This window comes from Amblyomma mixtum, chromosome 1 (assembly GCF_055824585.1).
Source record: "Amblyomma mixtum isolate Tamu chromosome 1, ASM5582458v1, whole genome shotgun sequence".
Taxonomy (NCBI): Eukaryota; Metazoa; Arthropoda; class Arachnida; order Ixodida; family Ixodidae; genus Amblyomma; species Amblyomma mixtum.
In genome coordinates, this window is record NC_143012.1 from 104,719,300 (window position 1) to 104,737,894 (window position 18,595).

The 18,595-nt window shown below is 48.6% G+C and overlaps 1 protein-coding gene across 1 annotated transcript in view; it reads left to right on the top strand.

Moving 5' to 3' along the window:
* The window catches only part of LOC149367404 (uncharacterized), a 43,077-nt gene extending 38,828 nt beyond the window's left edge, over positions 1–4,249 (top strand). Inside the window, exon 3 of the mRNA XM_089573897.1 lies at positions 4,042–4,249. Within this exon, the coding sequence (XP_089430023.1) occupies positions 4,042–4,144 (103 nt within the window). The 3' untranslated portion in view covers positions 4,145–4,249. The remainder of the gene's footprint in view (positions 1–4,041) is intronic.
* The last annotated feature ends 14,346 nt before the right edge of the window (positions 4,250–18,595 follow it).

Consider the following 18,595-nt stretch of genomic DNA (forward strand, 5'->3'; position numbering starts at 1 on the left):
GTTCATACTTCACATTAGAGATCCAAGTGTTGCCTATACCGCATTCATTGAAATCTTCGTGCAGATATACATAAAACACTTTCCATTTAGGAGCTTTAAGCAACCAAAAAAGATAAGGAAACCGTGGGTCACAAGGGCTCACCTAGGCGCGATCACAAAGAAGAATGCTCTTTATCATGCTTTTCTGCGCACGCGCTCACCTGCCGACCTAGACAGTTTTAAAGCAGCCAGAAACAGGTTGAATGCCGAATTGAGGCGGGCCAAGAAAGTGTACTTCCAGGAATTATTCACTGATATCGCGCGAAAAAGCCCGAATATCGTTTGGAAAGTAGTAAACAAGGTCTTAGGTCGCGGAACGAAGAACACAGAGCCAAACAGATTAACTTTTAACAACTCCGAATTGACTGGAAAGGCACTCGCGGTACATTTTAATGAACATTTCATCAAATCTCTACCAAGAGAAAATAACCCAGTAAGTTTGGATATGGCTATTCATAGTGTTCCTGAATGTTTGTTTTTGCAGCCAACTAATGAATCAGAGGTCTACACAAAATTTATGCATTTGAACAACAGTGCAGCATTAGATGTAGACAATATCCAAGTAAAGCCTGTTAAATAAGTTTTGGAGCATATTCTTCCTGTTCTAACTCATATCTATAACTTGGTCCTTGAAACGGGCATATTTCCAATTGCCATGAAGAAAGCTAGATTAACTGCAGTTCATAAAGGAGGCGATAAAAATTTGGTTTCAAATTACAGGCCAATATCTGTCCTCCCAATATTTTCAAAGGGGCTAGAGAAATTAATCTATGATCGAGTAATTCTTTTTCTAGATAAGCATAATGTGCTAACCAATGCTCAACATGGATTTCGGAAAAATAGATAACCGAGACAGCCTTATTGACTCTGAAAGAAAATATACTAGAAAATATAGAAAATAACAATTATACTTTAGGTTTATTTATTGACTTCACGAAAGCTTTTGATTGTCTTAATCATGATATACTACTGCATAAGCTTTCACTCTACGGAATTCGGGGCATACCACTCGAACTGTTTCGATCATATCTCAGTGGTAGAAAACAGTGCGTATGCGTCGATAGAGAACAGTCAAACTTTTTAACAGTTACTCATGGCGTATCACAAGGAAGTGTTTTGGGGCCTTTATTAATTAATTTATATACAAATGATATTGTTACACTGGACCAAACGGCGAAGTTCATAATATATGCAGATGACAGCACGGTGTTATTTTCTGGCCAAAGTGTACCCAAATTAGTATTAAAATGCAATGATGTGCTTGACAAGCTCTTGCTCTGGTCGCAGAGCAACAAGATAAATATTAATGCAGCAAAAACAAAAGCAATTATCTTCCGCGCAAAAAATAAACCACTTAAAATTCAACACGCAATTAGATATGCTGATAATGAGATTGAAATTGTGTATGAGCATAAAATTCTGGGAGTAGTTTTCTCAGCTAATCTTAGCTGGGATACGCAGGTTTATAACATCTGTAAAAAGCTCGCTGCGACAACAGGAGCACTGTCACGATGCCGCACGCTGCTACCCTAAAAGGTTAAGCGACAAATTTATTATGCACTCTTCGAGTCTCATATTAATTATTGCAGTTTAATATGGGAAACCACTACGAAAGCAAATATCGCGATGATTCTGCGCCTCCAAAAGAAAGCCCTTCGTCACATCGCAAATGTACACTACTTATCCCCAACAAGCATTCTCTTTCCATTATATCACATCATCAGCATTGACCACATGTACGACTTCCGGATGTTACGTTTGTTTTATTTTTCTAATAGTTCTTACAAGGCCTTTATTACAGAAACAGCGTCCTTAAAAACTAAACATAACTCAGCTAATACCCGCAGCACGGATACTTGGTTTGTTCCTCATTTTAGGACTAATTATAAACTACAAACACTGCAACACAATCTTCCGCATGTACTTAACAAATATAAACATACCACAGATTTCAGATTCAAAAAATTGCGACGGTATTTTGTTGATATGTGATGTTTTTTGTTTTTTGTTTTTTTTTTGCACTCATTATGTATTTCTGATTCTCTAGATGCACTATGTTCTAAAATTTTTGATCATTTTATACAACTTGATGTGTGTACTCTGCTTTAATGTATGTATATTTCATTGTAAGTGTATTTTATTGTTTGTATTCAAATAGTGTGTACTTTTGTTCTCCTTTTGTTGTATCTTGTTTATGTTTATTTCAATCACCTTAAAAGTCTAAGCCACTGTATGTAACGGTTTTCCGGGCCCAGTCAAGCTGCGAAAGCAGCTTTTTGCCTGGAAATCCTTCCAGTTGTTCTGGAAAAATAAATTCAATTCAATTCAATTCAACATGGGCGATCGTTCATAAAGTGCGACGAAGTATGACATTCCCCTCTCGTGCGGCCGCTCCTATATAGGGCAAACTGGGCGCTGCGTTAACGAGCGAATCAGTGATCACGAAAGAAACGTTGAGCAAAATAAAGAAGTCCCAAATATGCTTAAGCATATAAGGTCCTGCCCGTCACGCTCTTGTGAGCCATGTTTTTCTAGTGCACTAATTCTGTCAAAAAGCCGCCGCGGTGGCCCAGCGGTTATGGTGCTCGGCTGCTGACCCAAAAGACGCGGGTTCGATCCCGGCCGCGGCGGCTAGAATTTCTTTGGAGGAGAAATTCTAGAGGCCCGTGTACTGTGCGATGTCAGTGCACGTTAAAGAACCCCAGGTGGTTGAAATTTCCAGAGCCCTCCACTACGGCGTCTCTCATAGGCTTAGTCGCTTTGGGACGTTAAACCCCATAAACCAACCAACCAATTCTGTCAAAAAGCAAAGACACAAAAGCTAGGGAACTAATTGAAGCTTATTTTATTGCAAAAAAAAAGGAAGCATGTGCGTCAGCGACACATCCATATCTTTGTATAAGGCTGAGAGAAATTTTTTCACCCGTTCGCTATCATATCTGCTTCAAAGATGATAGCATTTCTTGCTGTAAGACGGCATATATCTGTGCACGTTTTCTCCGAATAAATCAGTTGTGAGTGGCGCTTCGTCCCGTCTTTCTGTCTTGTGTTCTGTTTTTTTTTTTCGCGCCTGTAACCAAAGATGAACAGTTACCAACTTGCCCAACAAGACGTTCTTTTAAGACACATTTGACATATATAGAACATATTGCTGCAACACTGCCACAATTTTCGTAATGTAACTAGCATTCTTGAACAGTTCAGCAACCCTGCACGAGCGTGCAGGCCTGCCAGTGGGTGTGCTTCACAACGTATCACTTTGCAAGGGCCAACGAGAACGAGCGAGCGGTACTTGAGAGCCACAATATTGTACTACGTGTATATGCAACTCATACAGTCACCTCCTAACGGATAGCATGGAGTCAAGCTTATGTAGTCACCACTGAAGGGCGTGATAAGCAAAGCTTTTTGAGAAATTAATGGGGCTGTGCATGCAATCTATAGCAGGCGCAATAAAATGTTTCGTTCCAAGGTACTGCTAGTAAAAAAATGTTTACTGTAACAACAATCGGAAAAATTTTTGAAACCTTTGCTTGAAATATAATCGTAATCTTGTTTTATTGTTATGATTAAAACATTATAATACCGTTCACCAGGCCATATGCCTGAACGTTGCTCCTTTATGTTGTTCCAACGATGGCAGATGGTATATTACGGCAACCAATTTCTGAGCACGTGGCTGCAATGTTAGCAGATAGTGCCATTTTGACCAACTTATGGGCACGTTGCTGCACTATGTTGTACAACATTATAAAACATTGGTGACTTTGCCACAACGTTCTGACTGGATTTTGTGCTACCAGTGTCAATACTAGTGTGTCGCGGCTAAAGTGAGCTTTGAAGCTCTTCAAGAGTGGCCGATCGCAGCGCCACCGCTGATGTGCACAGCGCTTGCGATGGATAGATCTCCCGCGCACGAAAGCGTTGCGTTCGAAGCGAATGACCCCTGAGAGTGCTGAGAAATGCTTTGAAAATATTTTTTTATTCATATTTTTCTCGCAGGGAACAGATCGAGGGCTCTAAATTGTTCTGCCCTGTCAGCGCTGCGGTGATGCGCCACGGGATGTCCGTGCTCAAACTGACTGCCTGCACCGGAGCTGCGTGAACGGTGGCTGAGCGGTAGATTTCGCCGCGCCCTGCGTCAGCGCCTGGTCGTCACCGCTGTGGAAAGTGGAGAGTGTACTTGCGGAGATGAGCTTCGGAACCACCCGTACCACAAGCACCTTTTGAGTCTCTTGGGAGGCCAGCCAACAAGAGCAGCATCGATGGGATCGCAGCAGCAGCCCGCGTCCTACACTAAGGCCGTTGCCAGTACATCTCACAATTCCTGAGTAATAAACAGATGTTTTTCATCATCCTCATCTAGCCCTGATCGGGAAATTGGCGCAACCAGTAGCGTCAGAAGCGTGCTCTGCCAGTCGTTCAAATTGGCCTCAAGCAATGGCTAGATGTAGTGAAGAGAAGCAGCTGCACTTAAGTAATGATCTGCCGATCCCGACTTGGCTCGATTGCGTGTCATACAGTGTTCGGTACGGCAAAACTCGAACCTTGAAAATGCAGTTCTTAGGCGCTTTCCATCTTATATGTATGCATACTGTGTATACGCGGTGGGGAAAACACGACAAAGGAGAGAATGCAGATGCTTAAGATAAAATAAAAAAAACACGGCAGCCAGCATCTCGGTCGACACCGCGTCCTTTTGGCACCGAGTGGTCGGCTATAGCATTAGATGCCACTTTTTAGTTTCTGGCATCGTTATTGCGCTCTTCGAGGTGCCTGTCTTTCCAATGTAAACATGGTCGTAGCTGGATGGTCTAAAGGACGTGACATATAATTTCTTGTGTGTGGAAGTATGTATTTTACGTTGACCTTCGCATGTCTAAGCTTTCTTGTAGGAACGCCGTGCGCAGGCCACGCCTCACATATCTGCGGGGTATAGCGGCATGTTTTAGTGCTCGCCGCACAGACTGAGTCAGTTGGCCGCTCTTTGGGAGAGGTGCAAATGCGGTCTTCTCGCTGGAGCAAGGTTCTTGCAACAGATTGATTTTCGGCGCACAGCTGAACAGATTTCAAGAGAAGATAGTTTCTGGAGAATGGTCTTTGGCTTGACGTGTAATGTGAAGGCAGGATAACCGATGCTCCTTAAGACTAACGGAGGGGATTCCAAGCGAAGGCAAGCATAGCAGGGAGCAGCACAAAGTTAGGTGGGCGGATGAGATTAAGCAGTTTTTAGGGGTTGGATGGCCGCAGCTGGTACAGGACTGGGTTAATTGGAGGTATTTGGAAGAGCCCTTGGTTATGCAATGGGAGTAGTGGCCAGGCTAATGCTGATAAAACATTGAACGAAAGCTTTATATATCCGGCACAAACGCCATTTACGAGCATCCCAGCTGCGACTAAGTTTACTCCGGCAGGACTACTAACTTCGAGAGGCGCCTGGAAGAGTGTTGTAACGTTGTCAGAGACGAAACTTTGGCCCCAATGAGACAGTGAGAATGCCACGACATCGACTGGGGGCCCGGAATTATTTTCACAAAAACAACAGGAAATGCCCTGAAACGCAGCGCCATTCTGCGGCCTCACATGTATTAAGTGCATCTCACTGTTTGCATCCTACACTGCGAACAGCGCTTCCGCGCGGAAGACGAGATGTCTTGTGTTTGTTTTACGACGAAGTACTCTCTTAGGAAGCTCACCCGCCTGCCGCCATAGATAGCCCTGCCATGCCGCACGTCCTGCGCGCCGAACAGCCTAGTGTGAACGAGAGGGCGCGGACGTCACAATAACCGGCAGAGGCTCGCCTCACAGATTAGCAGATAGTGCCATGGGTGGAGGGCGCATGTATGTTTCCAATAAAGCTTGGTGCTGGTCTTGTTGGTGACTCATTCTTTGCAAGCTAACATTTAAGGCTGACACAAAAAGGTGAACACAACTAACAAATTATTCAATCTTTGCTCCCAGCTGCATAATTATAGAAAAACTATGCAAAACCCCTGAAGTTTGGGCCAGTGGGTATTGATCCATCTTGAAAACGTAGCAGCGCGAAAAAACGGGGGCATAATAGACACAAGTACGACAGGACGTATGCTGCACTTCCAATTGAATTTTATTGCGGAGACCAAAGCAAAGTTTTCTAATGGAGGATTCTGTAGAAGTGCCGTTTCAGAACAGCGCAGGTGTGAACAGTGACCGTTTTTTAGCCATTTTAGAATTTTATCTAGAGTCAACTGCCATTAACTTTAACCACCGGTTTCACACACAGAAAGCAGGAATCTGTATTGGGCCGTGTGCGCCACCTGTTCTTTCTGACATTTCAAGGCGAAAGCCTTTAATGTCTCATTGTTGTAAGCAGCAGTTGTCGACAGAAATGTCACGCTTTTCAGTTGGTCGAAACGGTCGTGACGTCAAAGTGCGCGAATTTCAAACAGGGCCAATTGTACTTCGGCTAGTAACCAGGCAACCAATTGAAGGGATCGTATAGTGATGCTCCAAGTAAGTGGGACTGAGCTTAGTTAATTGCTTAATTGCTGAATTAGCCTAATTACCTTTTCAAGTCAGGCCATATAAATAAATAAAACCGAGTAAATTCGTCGAGCTCGGGAATCGAACCCCGGTCTTCGGAGTGTGAGACGAGCACGCTATCCGCTCCGCCATGCCAGCTCGATGGTTTGGGAAGAACAAAGCTGCGTCTAGTGAATACGGTGTCTTCGCTCACTCCCAACCTCCTCCGTTCTCCTCCGGCGAGGTTTAGGTGTCCACCGAGATATGAGAGACACATACATTTCCTTTCCTCAAAAATCAATCTGCCGACGAGGGAGGCATAGAACCGAATGGGCGATGGCATTTTCTGGACTCCTGGAAGCGTTGCAAGACGCTGTCGCGTTCCACTCTTATAGGCGAAGCTTAACATCTTAACCACACATCAGTGACCGCACTTTAGTCAAAAAAGTGCCCCCCTGAATTTTGACGGGTGTCCACCGAGATATGTGAGACAGTTACTGAGTAATTTCCTTTCCTCGAATACAATTTTCATTTTCTTCATTACGGGCCATCTTTGTCTTTCTTCTTCCACTATCACTTCCTCCCTTCATCTACGGTGCGGTTCAGGTGTCCACCGGGATGACAGAGAATTACTGCGCCCTTTCCTTTTCTCAAAAAGCGTTCAAAGGGCAAGGCATCGCGCCGAACGGGTGGTTCCGTGGACTCCATAGCAGCGCTACAACACGCTGTCGCGTTCCACTCCTAAAGGCGAAGCTTAAGCGTCATTAATTAGCAGTTAATTAGTATTCAGGCACAAATCAGTAATTAACCATTAATTAGTGATTTGTCGTCACTTAGTAATTAGCACTCAATTACAAGTGACGCCACCAGTGCCACAGAAGCATTCAAAGTGGTGTGGAAAACACTGTCGCCTCTACGCACTTTAGACAGTCAAAGTGCCCCCTGAATTTTTCCTTTCCTGCAATGACAAAAGCTTGCTGAGCTTACTCCCTAACCTTCGCATATTTAGATATGTTGACGATTATTTGGTGATAATGGACAAGCCACATGTTTTATCTATTGACGAAGCTGTTGCCGATGTTCTCGCATCGTTCAAAACGGTAGCAAAAGGCTTAAATTTTACCTTTGAACTGCCTAGCGAAAACTGTTTACAGTTTCTTGACCTAAGAATTCATTTTTTGGATGGGCATATATTGCCACGTATCATTGTAGCGTCCGTTCGTTCGCGCAAGGCCGCAGAAAATTGGTGTTATCGTTTTTGTTCCTGACGCGAGAAGCGACCGGACCACTGATCTCCACTAGGGGAGCTGGATGCCGCATCGGGCGCCCGAAAGTGAAGCCACCGGAAGTAAGCGGCCTTGTCCCGGAAGTCAGCCTTTGGCAGTGCATGAAATCGGAGCTCAGCACGGTTTTTCAGTTCCAGTTTTGTTTTCCCACTTAGCATTTCGTCTTTTCGCCGTTCTCGTCTTTTTCCATGACAATGCCTACCTTTTGCGCCGCCAACTGAGCGAGGAGACCAGCGAAGTCTTCGGGAAGGACGTTTCAAAAATAAGGGCCCATTGCATTTCAATGGGGCGACAATAGCAGACGACAGGACGCCGCTACGCACAGCAAGTATGGAGCCTCGTCTACTCGGCTCGGTGTCGTCTCGTTTGCCTAGCTTCGCCAACTGTGCTCTTTACTGCGATGCTTGTTCCCACGCTCAAGCCCAAGTTATGCTATCAATGGGGGATAAATATAAGAAAGAATAGGTTGAAACATTCACCAGGCAGCTTACTTTGCAGCGACCATTTTACCGAATTAAGTTTAGACCGAACCGGAGCGAGGGCTAGGCTACTATCTTGTGAGGTGTCGACGGTGTTCGGTTGGTTCACATTAGCGCCTCCAAAAGGTATGGTACTGCTTTTTCGACGGAGCGTGTCATGTACTGTTTCGTGTTGTAGCAAGTTAAGCCTGAATGGTCTTTAATTCGTGGTGCTTGGTGCAGTTGACTTCTAACAGCGCTTCTCACGCGCACTGCACCATTCGCCTTTCTTGTCAGTCGTTCCTCTCGCGCTGTGCCTCTTCTTTACTGCACGAAAATTCGGTTTTAAGGTGACCTAGCCTCATAGTCATTCCACTACTTCTCCTTTACGCTCGGAATACACGAACCAGGCAAGAACATAGTGTTTAATGCACGTACCCCCTTGCCAAGGCAGGGTGAGACCTGCATGCCTGTTTTCTTCGCTTTCGCAGAAATTACAGGGTTCTGCACACAATGCTCACATTTCTCGCGTTCAGCTTGCTTCTTCCTTTCATATAACAGCAGACATCACACGAAAACAACGCAAAAAACTGAGAACGAAAGGGCGAAAGACACGACTTTTTGCATTGAAATACACAGCAGACACCCGACTTCCGGGACAAGCGGTCCAACTTCCGGTGGCTTCACTCGCGCTCGTCTCGGAAAGCGGGAATGCGGCATCCAGCCACCTAGTGGAGATCAGTGGACCGGACTAATCTCGATTGTTCAGAGCCATGAACAGCTTCGTCTACGTGTTTCTAGATTACTCTAGATGATCTCGACCTGTTATCTCGAAGTTTCCGAGCCGGCTTTAAATTGAACGATGCCACGAGCAGCGGGTATTCGTAGTTCGACGACCGACGAGCACGTTTGTTGCTTACGCCGCCTCCGAGTGATTCAGTTCTTTTGCGGGCGCAAGTCAGCCCAAATAAAGAGCTTCGTTTCCAAGACTGGTTGGTGTCTTCCTGACCGCTGGACTGCCGTCACTACAACGTGACAATATGCTGGATGCACAATCCTAGGTCACAAAAGGCACTCCTCCTTTACAGTAGTGCTCATTCGAAGATAATCAAAAGAGCAATAGCCATGAACTGCCTCAATTGCGCTTTGAAAAAGTCATGTCCACATAAAATGTTTGAAAGTTTTCAATTGCAAACTGACCGATTGCGCATGTCAGGCTTTCCTCCAGATTCTTTGTCAGCTGTTGCAGAGGCGTTGCTACAAAAGAAAAAGGGCACCAAAGAGACAGATAAGCATGATGACAGGGTGGCGAGTCAAGTAATTCCGTACCTTCACAGAGTGCCTCATAATCTTAAGAGAATTGCAAGAAGATAGGATGTAAACGTGCTCTTCTCCGCACCAAGCAAGCTATCAAAAGTTTGTCCTATGATGGTTAATAAGAAAAAGCCGATTTGTACTATCAACCACCAACTAGGTTTCACCCGTTGCACCACTAAGGTAGTGTACAGCGTTCCGCTCAATTGCAACAGAGTGTAAATATGTGATACTGGACGCTGTTTTAATGAGAGAGCTAGGGAGCATCACAATCTGGTGAAAGAAGGGAAGAGCTGTCATCTTGCTGTCCGCTGCGGGGACTGTAAGTTTAAACCCATTTTCGGAAAATTAAGTTTCTTGGGGAATGGAGAGGTTATTGAGGCATATCACATTAGAAAAGCAGGTGGTCAGTGTGTTAGCACCGCTTTCTTGTCTCTTCTTGATAATGAACTGGCTTTTTTGGGCCATTGCGGTTGATTGCCACGAGACGATAGTAGCGCTGTACTTAAGCTTTGGCCTCCGCAATAAAATTCAATTGGAAGTGCAGCATACGTCCTGCCGTACCTGTGTCTTTTTTGTCCCCGTATTTTCGTGCTGCTACGTTTTCAAGATGCATACTTATAGGCTTTGTCACAGCAGATGCAAACAACGGGGGAAGAACCAGAGAGTTTCCGCAAGGACACTTCCGAAAAATGTGTAATGCCTACGGTGCAGTCGCATTCAAAATGCCTCCGAGGTGTCGACTGGTGGGTTCTTGGAACTCATTTCTGTGTATTTGAAGTCCACCCCTGGGAAGGAGACGTGTACCTGCACTGGCGTGGCGTGTGCATCGGGTCGTGTATTGCACCAGTACTTAGTGATTGTACCTCGCTCGCAAAGTGAGATTCCTAAACAACACCCTCATTGTGACAAGCGTTCGAAGAGTGTTTGTGTACGTTCGTCATTGTTTAGTACTTTGTGATGGCACAATTCCCATCGCTTGAAAAAGATTGCTGGACGTTATGACGTTCTAACAGACCAAAGAAACTTGACAACCTTTGCCGACGAGTGAATGAATATCATCCAAAAAAAGCAGAAAGGGTACACAATATACCACTATAGTCGCTTCATGGAATGCGCGTAAGCCGTGGTGTATTCGATACCTTTAAAATGTGGGAAAGAATATGTAGGGCAGACAGGCAGGTGCACCAATGAGAGACTCAAGGTGCGCAAAATTAACTTTGATCAAGCCTACAAGCATTTAGGCATAGCCCCGCCGCGGTGGCTCGGTGGTTACAGCGCTCGGCTGCTGGCCCCAAAGACGCAGGTTCGATCCCAGCCACGGCGGTGCAATTTCGATGGAGGCGAAATTCTAGAAGCCCGTGTACTGCGCGAAGTCAGTGCACGTCAAGGACCCTATGTGGTCGAAATTTCCGGAACCCTTCACTACGGCGTTCCTCATAGCCTGAGTTCCTTTGGGACGTTAAACCCCAATAAACGGAAACGATTTAGGCATTCATGTAAGGGAGTGCCTTTCCAAATCATGTGCCGCGGAATTGAAGCAATGTAAAGTGCTGAAGAAACAATGTCCAGTTGGTCTGCGAGATTGCTAAGGCCGCCGAGATTTCCTAACTAAAGGATGAATACGTCAGCAAGCCGTCCATATAGTTAACAAAGAAGGAACTTGAGATGTTGTGCGTGCAGTAATCTTGCTCTGAGTGTGCAGGACGAAATGTGTATCATGGTGTAAATGACGGGTCTGTGACACGTGTGCTGTCCGTGCGAATATAAGATGATGTCTCCTTTCCAATGAAACACTGCTGAAATTTGTTGAAATCAGCGCTCGTTGTGTGTTCTCTTCTCGTGTCCCGTTTAAGTTCTCCGCTGTTAACATCAGCATAAATGGTCGCTCCCTTTCTTCCATAAAAAGTTATAAATAGTGCCACACTTATTTCAGGCATTCAACCGACGCCCCCGTGCGATCTGTCTTCGTCCTTTGCCGCTCGTCGGACTTTCTCGTCTTCTGCTCGGCTATAGGGTCGGTCGGCTGTCCTCTGCTGAGTGCTCATACCAACTACTGTTTTGCCAGTAAGAACGCTCTACCGGCGTCCGGTGACTATTTGACGGAGTCGCTGGGTATCGATCCATGTACGAAGATATCTCAGGAACCTAGAGCGCTCAGCCAAAAATCCTGGACACGACACCTGTCCATAAATCAAGCTGCCGCTTGAGAGGCTTTGCCCCGGAATACAATACTCTCACCGCCCCACCCCACATGACCTCTACGGCGGCCAGCCAGACCGTCCAGCATTCTGTGAGTTTGCCACCGCTACTTCTCCGTACGCCTCGTACGCTCGCGTCGTTTCATGGCGACAAGTTTGAGGATGTGGAGGACTGGTTTGACGGGTACGACAGGGTCGCTGAATATAATCTGTGGGACGAGTACGGCAAGCTTCGGAACGTGTATTTTGCCCTTCAGGACGCCGCCAGGACGTGATTTGAGAATCATGAGTCGGCCATCCACACCTGGCGAGATTTCCGGCTACAGTTGCTGGATACGTTCAGAAGCAACGAACGGAAGGAGCGTGCTGAACTGGCCCTGCAATCCAGAGCGCAGCAGCCAAACGAGAGCGTGGCGATGCTCGTGGAGGACATGACCCGGCTTTTCAACCGCCCTGATCCTTAAAATGTCGGAAGCCAAGAAGGTGCGCCATCTGATGCGAGGAGTGAAAGAGCAGTTGTTCGTCAGGTTCGTGCGCGATCCTCCGGCTACAGTCGCCAATTTTGCAAAGGAAGCGGCAGGCATAGAGCTCGCCCTGCAGCAACCGATTGCTCACCACGGCCGCCCCTTAAACCTCACCGCTGTGGAGTGCCACATGCCGAAGCCCGGGAACGAGAATGCCACCCTCCGTGAGCTCATCAGGAGTATCGTCCGCGAAAAGCTGCAGAAGCTTCGCTCTGTTGAGCACTCTTCTAGTGTCGTCGCCATTTCGGATGCTGTTCGTGGCGAGATACGCCGTACGGTGCAGACCATTCCACCTCCTCAGCCGCCAGCACCCTATGTGATGATATACAGTGAGGCATTGCGCAGCCCGTCGCCACCACCATGGGCGTTCTACTCTCCTGCCACTACCGCACCGTCCCACCGATTCCCGTATACGACAGCGCTGCCAAACGGCCGCCCAGCCGTCACGAAGGCAAACGTGTTGCGCACACCGAACAACAGGCCCATGTGCTTTCACTGCGGCGAAGCAGGCCACATCCGTCGTAACCGCCCGTACCTCCAATTGGCCTGCACGGCTTTTCACCAGGCGCACCCCGGCCACGCTATGCTGAACGACCCCGCGACATCGACCAGTTGTCGCTGTTGCAGAAGCGCTCTTGAAGAAGTTGAAGCCCGGAACTGGCAAGGAGGCAATAACCCCTCCGCAGGCTAAAGTAAGGCCTGAAGTGATGCCATACGTGCACTAAGTATCCCATGGCCTCAAAAAGGTGGCTAACCGGCACAACGTGCCGTTGGTCCTCTCAGCCCCTCGGAAGCTTGGCCAGTTGGCCCGACGCATCATAGGTGAAAACAAAAAACCTGGGTCTAAAAAGAGGCACGTGAACCGCTTTGCGGAATGCGCCACAGGCGTTGTGTACGAAATCCCCTTGACGTGTGGCAGATCGTACATCGGGCAAACTGGGCGCTGCGTCAACGACCGGCTCAGGGAGCACGCAAGAGACCTAAGGAAAGGGGAAGGTGCTAAACTTGTCGAGCAATATGCTAATTGCAAGGATTGCACACCGGTTTTTTCGGGAGTGAGGATTCTGAGCACAAGTAAATCAAAAACAACCCGTAAAACTATAGATGCATATTATATTCAGAGAGCAGGGTCAGATTGTGTCAGCGATACTTCAGTTCTTCTGTATGCTGCAGAAAAGATGTCCCTATCAAAGTTTTTGCGATAAAGATGTGAAACGAGTTTTTTTTCCTGTTTACCTTGCACGGTGTGCCCCTGCGCTGGTCTGAGTGTATTTAAGCTGTGTGTGCGTCCCTAAATAAACAGTTGACAGTGATCAGCGCTTTGTTGGTCCCAGTGAACCACGGATATCCGTGGAATATCCGAGCAAGGTCCGAATCTCCAGTGCCGAGAAGGGATGTACATAAGGCATACCGATGGACATCCAATTGCGGATATCCGCACCGGAGATGCAGCGTATGTCCGAAGGACGTACATAATCGGATAACGGGGGGATATCCAGCAGCGGATATCTGTGGGATGGCCGTGTAATGTCTTAAGGGATATTGCGATGCAACGTGTTTTCTGTAGATCAAAAACTTCATGCAGCAAAATAGCACCCGCCGCAGTGCCTAAGGCACTCATCTACCGAGCCAGAGTACCCTGGTCCGAAGCGGACCGCGGCAGCCGCGTTTCGATGGAGGCGGAACACAAAAGGCGCCCGTGTGCTGTGCGTTGTCAGTGTGCATTAAGGATTCCCAGGTGGTCGAAATTATTCTGGAGACCTCCACTACTGGCACCTCTTTCTCAAGACATAAAACTACGCAGGACACAGAACACGCCCGTCCTGTCTGCATCTTTTCTGTGTCCTGTCTCCTGCGTAGTTTTATGTCTTGAGAATGCCTTACCAACTAGCCTCTCATCACACACTTCTAGAATTCACCTCTTTCTCCTTTCACTTCTACCTTCTCTTACTGCATAGTTGAGATATGTGAGACAAATACTGCACCATTTCCTTTCCTCAAAACGAACTTAAAATATCTGAAGCAGGTGTTATCTTTGCAAGCATATTACTCTGCTTGACATGAACCAGCATTGAGCCATTTTGAGAGTTGTATGATTTTGACATAAAATTGCAGTTCATCAATACTGTTATGTAAATGTAGACACACAAGGAGTAGTCACTGAGGGATGCTGACAGCAGCTCAATCGAACGGCCAACGGCGCACAGATCTCACTTCGTCCTCTTCGCGCTCCGCGCACGAGCCCAGCACTGTCTTCTTCGTTGTCCACTGACACAACTCCCGGCGGCGAAAGCATCGTTCCGATGCTAAGTGGAAGACGTAGCAGGTGCACGGTACGGCTTGAGGCGAACGACGTGAACAACGTCAGTGGCAGGGGGGGGTGGATGACGGCGGAGGATCGAGGGGGGCAATCTCATAAGTCACGTCGGTCACCTGACGGAGCACGCGATAAGGGCCCGTATACTTTTCAACTTAAAACAGTGCGCAGGAACAGGACACAGTCGAGAAACACACAGACACAGCACTGACTGACAACTGAGGAATTTACTGCTTTTACTGTATTTTAGACGATACTTTCTGTATTTTTTGCAAGCAAAGCAGTAAATTCGTCAGTTTTCAGTCAGTGCTGTGTCTGTGTGTTTCTCGACTGTGTCCTGTTCCTGCGCACTGTTTTAAGTTGAAAAATGAACCAACTGGCCCCGCTACTTCCCATGATGCCCTTATACTGATGTAGGAGTTTCTCTGAAAGGCCGACACGGCGAGAGGGATACCAAACGAGGACTAGTGATCCTGGCGTGTAATGTACTGAGCGATGTCGGCGATCGTAAACTGACTTCTGGTAGGCCTGGGAGGCGGTGAGACGGTCGCGGGCGATTTCGCGGGCCGAGGTTGCTTGAGCGATGGCGTCACGTGCGTACTCCGTGGTCGAGGCCGAAGAAGGCGGCAGGAGTGTATCCAATGGCAACGCAGGACGCCGGCCATACAAAAGATAGAAAGGCGAATAGCCCATGGTGTCATGCCGCGATGAATTGTAAGCAAACGTTACATAGGGCAAGGCAGTGTCCCAATCACGATGGTCGGGTGCGACGTACATAGATAGCATGTCAGTGAGGGTCCTATTCAGGCGCTCGGTAAGCCCGTTCGTTTGAGGATGGTACGCTGTAGTGAGTTTATGTTGCGTGGAACGGGACCGGAGTATGTAGTCAACTACCCGGGACAAAAAGTAGCGGCCGCGGTCCGTCAGCAATTGGCGTGGGGCACCATGATGAAGGATGACATTTTGCAACAGGAAATCGGCGACATCGGTGGCGCAACTGGTTGGTAATGCACGTGTGATAGCGTACCGAGTGGCGTAGTCAGTCGCGACGGCGATCCAACGGTTGCCGGAACTGGGCGTAGGAAAAGGTCCGAGGAGGCCTAGTTCGACACGATGAAAGGGTTCCAGAGGTACGTCGATAGGCTGCATCAGGCCGGCAGGCACAGTGGAGGGCCGCTTCCTGCGCTGACAGAGGTCACAGCTGGCAACGTAACGGCGAACACTACGGTAAAGGCCGGGCCAAAAGAAGCGGCATCGGACCCGATCGTACGTGCGGGAGACACCGAGGTGTCCCGCGGTGGGCAGGTCGTGTAGTTCCGCGAGGACAGACGAGCGGAGACGTTGAGGAACGACGAGCAGGAGCGGAGGGCCGTCAGGGCGAAGGCTGCGGCGGTAGAGGATGTCATCATGAAGAGGATGTCATCATGGCACAAGTGAGGCGGTCAATAAGGGGACGCAAGGAGGAATCTTGGCGTTGCTCGGCAGCGATGTTAAGCAGATCAGAGATAGCGAACAAGCATGGGCCGAGGTCACTGTCTCCAGAAACTGGCGGCTCCACAGGGTGATGAGACAGGCAGTCAGCGTCTTGATGTAGGCGCCCGGACTTGTAAACAACGGTGTAAGAGTACTCTTGCAGGCGCAATGCCCAACGACCAAGCCGGCCTGTGGGGTCCTTCAGCGAAGAAAGCCAGCAAAGAGCGTGGTGGTCCGTCACAACTGAGAAAAGGCGGCCAAACAGGTAGGGTCGAAATTTAGCGACCGCCCAAACAAGGGCGAGGCACTCGAGCTCCGTTATGGAGTAATTGCGCTCGGCGGTGGAAAGAAGACGGCTGGCGTATGCAATGACACGCTCTTGACCTTGGTGACGTTGGGCGAGCACAGCGCCGATACCATATCCGCTGGCAACTGTGCGAACTTCAGTTGGCGCCGAAGGGTCGAAATGGGCCAATATAGGAGGGGAAGTGAGCAGTTGGATTAAGGAGGAAAAGGCCTCTCCTTGGGCAGGGCCCCAGGTAAAAGGGCTGTCTTTCTTAAGGAGGTCGGTGAGGGGACGAGCGATGCCAGCAAAATTTTTGATGAAACGTCGGAAATAAGAGCACAGGCTTACAAAGCTGCGACGTCCCTGGACGATTGCGGAAGAGGGAAGTCTTTGACAGCTTGAACTTTAGCAGGGTCCGGGCGGACACCCGAGGCATCGACCAGATGTCCAAGGATGGTCAGTTGGCGACGAGCGAATTGGCATTTCGACGAGTTGACCTGCAGCCCGGCTTTACGGAAGACAGAAAGAATGCTCGTCAGGCGTTCGAGGTGCGTGGAAAATGAGGGCGAAAAAACCACGACGTCGTCCAGGCAACACAGGCATGTAACCCATTTAAATCCTCGAAGCAAGGAGTCCATCATTCTCTCGAAGTTAGCTGGCGCATTGCAGAGACCGAGCGGCATAACTTTGAACTGATATAAGCCGTCTGGTGTGACGAATGCAGTCTTTTCACGGTCTTGGTCATCCATATCAATTTGCCAATAGCCGGATCGAAGGTCAATGGAAGAGAAAATTTTGGCTCCGTGCAGGCAATCCAAAGCGTCGTCAATTCTGGGGAGAGGATACACGTCCTTTTTCGTGATGCGTTTAAGGTGCCGGTAATCAACGCAAAAGCGCCAGCTCCCGTCTTTCTTTTTAACGAGGACAACTGGTGAGGCCCAAGGACTCGACGAGGGCTCTATAATGTCTTTGGTAAGCATTTTGTCCACCTCCTGCTGAATGGTGTTCCGTTCAGTACCGGAGACTCTATACGGACGTCTGTGGATAGGAGCGGCGTCACCGGTGTTAATGCGATGCGTAACCACAGAGGTCCGAGCCAAAGGGCTGTTGTCGAAGTCAAAGATGTCATGAAATGAGGAAAGAAGACACCTGAGGTCGTGAGTTAGCGCTGGTAAGAGGTCAGGGGCAATAATTTTTGCGTATTGGTCAGATGGTGGGACGTCGGACTCGGGGCATTTCGGCGAGGGAGGTACACAGCCGGTGACAGCTGATACAACGCAGTCGGAAGCAGGACACAGCGTGGCGAGCGACATGCCTTGGGGAAGCGGCTGAACGTGCGATGAAAAGTTGAGGATCGGAAGGGACGCTCGATTGGCAAACATAGTGACCACTGTATGTGCGAGGGCAACACTCCTTGTGAGAGGCACATCAAGGGCTGGAGTAACGATGGCCATCGGGAACTGGTGGGACGGAAGAGAATGATACGTATGTGACGGCTTCGGGGTTCAGGCGGACAAAATCCACGGTACATAGGCGATACTGGAGCCTGGAGCCGGTGGCTCCTCGTTAAAAGGTAGCGCGAGTTGAAAGACACTTGTGGCGCAATCAATGAGGGCAGAATGTTCGGAAGAAAGTCAAGGCCAAGGATGAGGTTATGAGGGCAGTGTTCGAGGACAGTGAAGAGAACCGAAGTATGGCGGCCGGTGATTGACACACGGGCTGTGCACATTCCAACGACAGCGGAAGTACCGCCATCGGCGACACGAACAACAGCGGAGTGGGCAGGAGTGAGCACTTTCCTGAGGCGACGGCGTAGACAGGCATTCATAACGGAGACGTGCGCTCCCGTGTCGATGAGAGCGGTAACAGGGATCCCGTCCACGACGACGCTAAGTATATTCCGGCGGGCATGTAGAGTCAAAGGGGGATTTTCAAGGTCGGTCGTCGGAGCAGCATCACCTCCAGACGCTGCAGCCATCAGTTTTCCGAACGGGATCGAGCATACGGGCCAGGAGATGATGGGCGGCGAGTTTGGGGCGACGGAGATCGACGACGGTAAGGCGACGACGAGCGGTTAATTGGAGGGGCCTGACCGTCGGAGCTTGCGAGCTGTTCATGGGGCGACGACGAGCGGCGGGGATAGAAAGAATCAGGATAGCGGCGGTAGGTCGATGACGGACGGCATCGGCAGTGTCG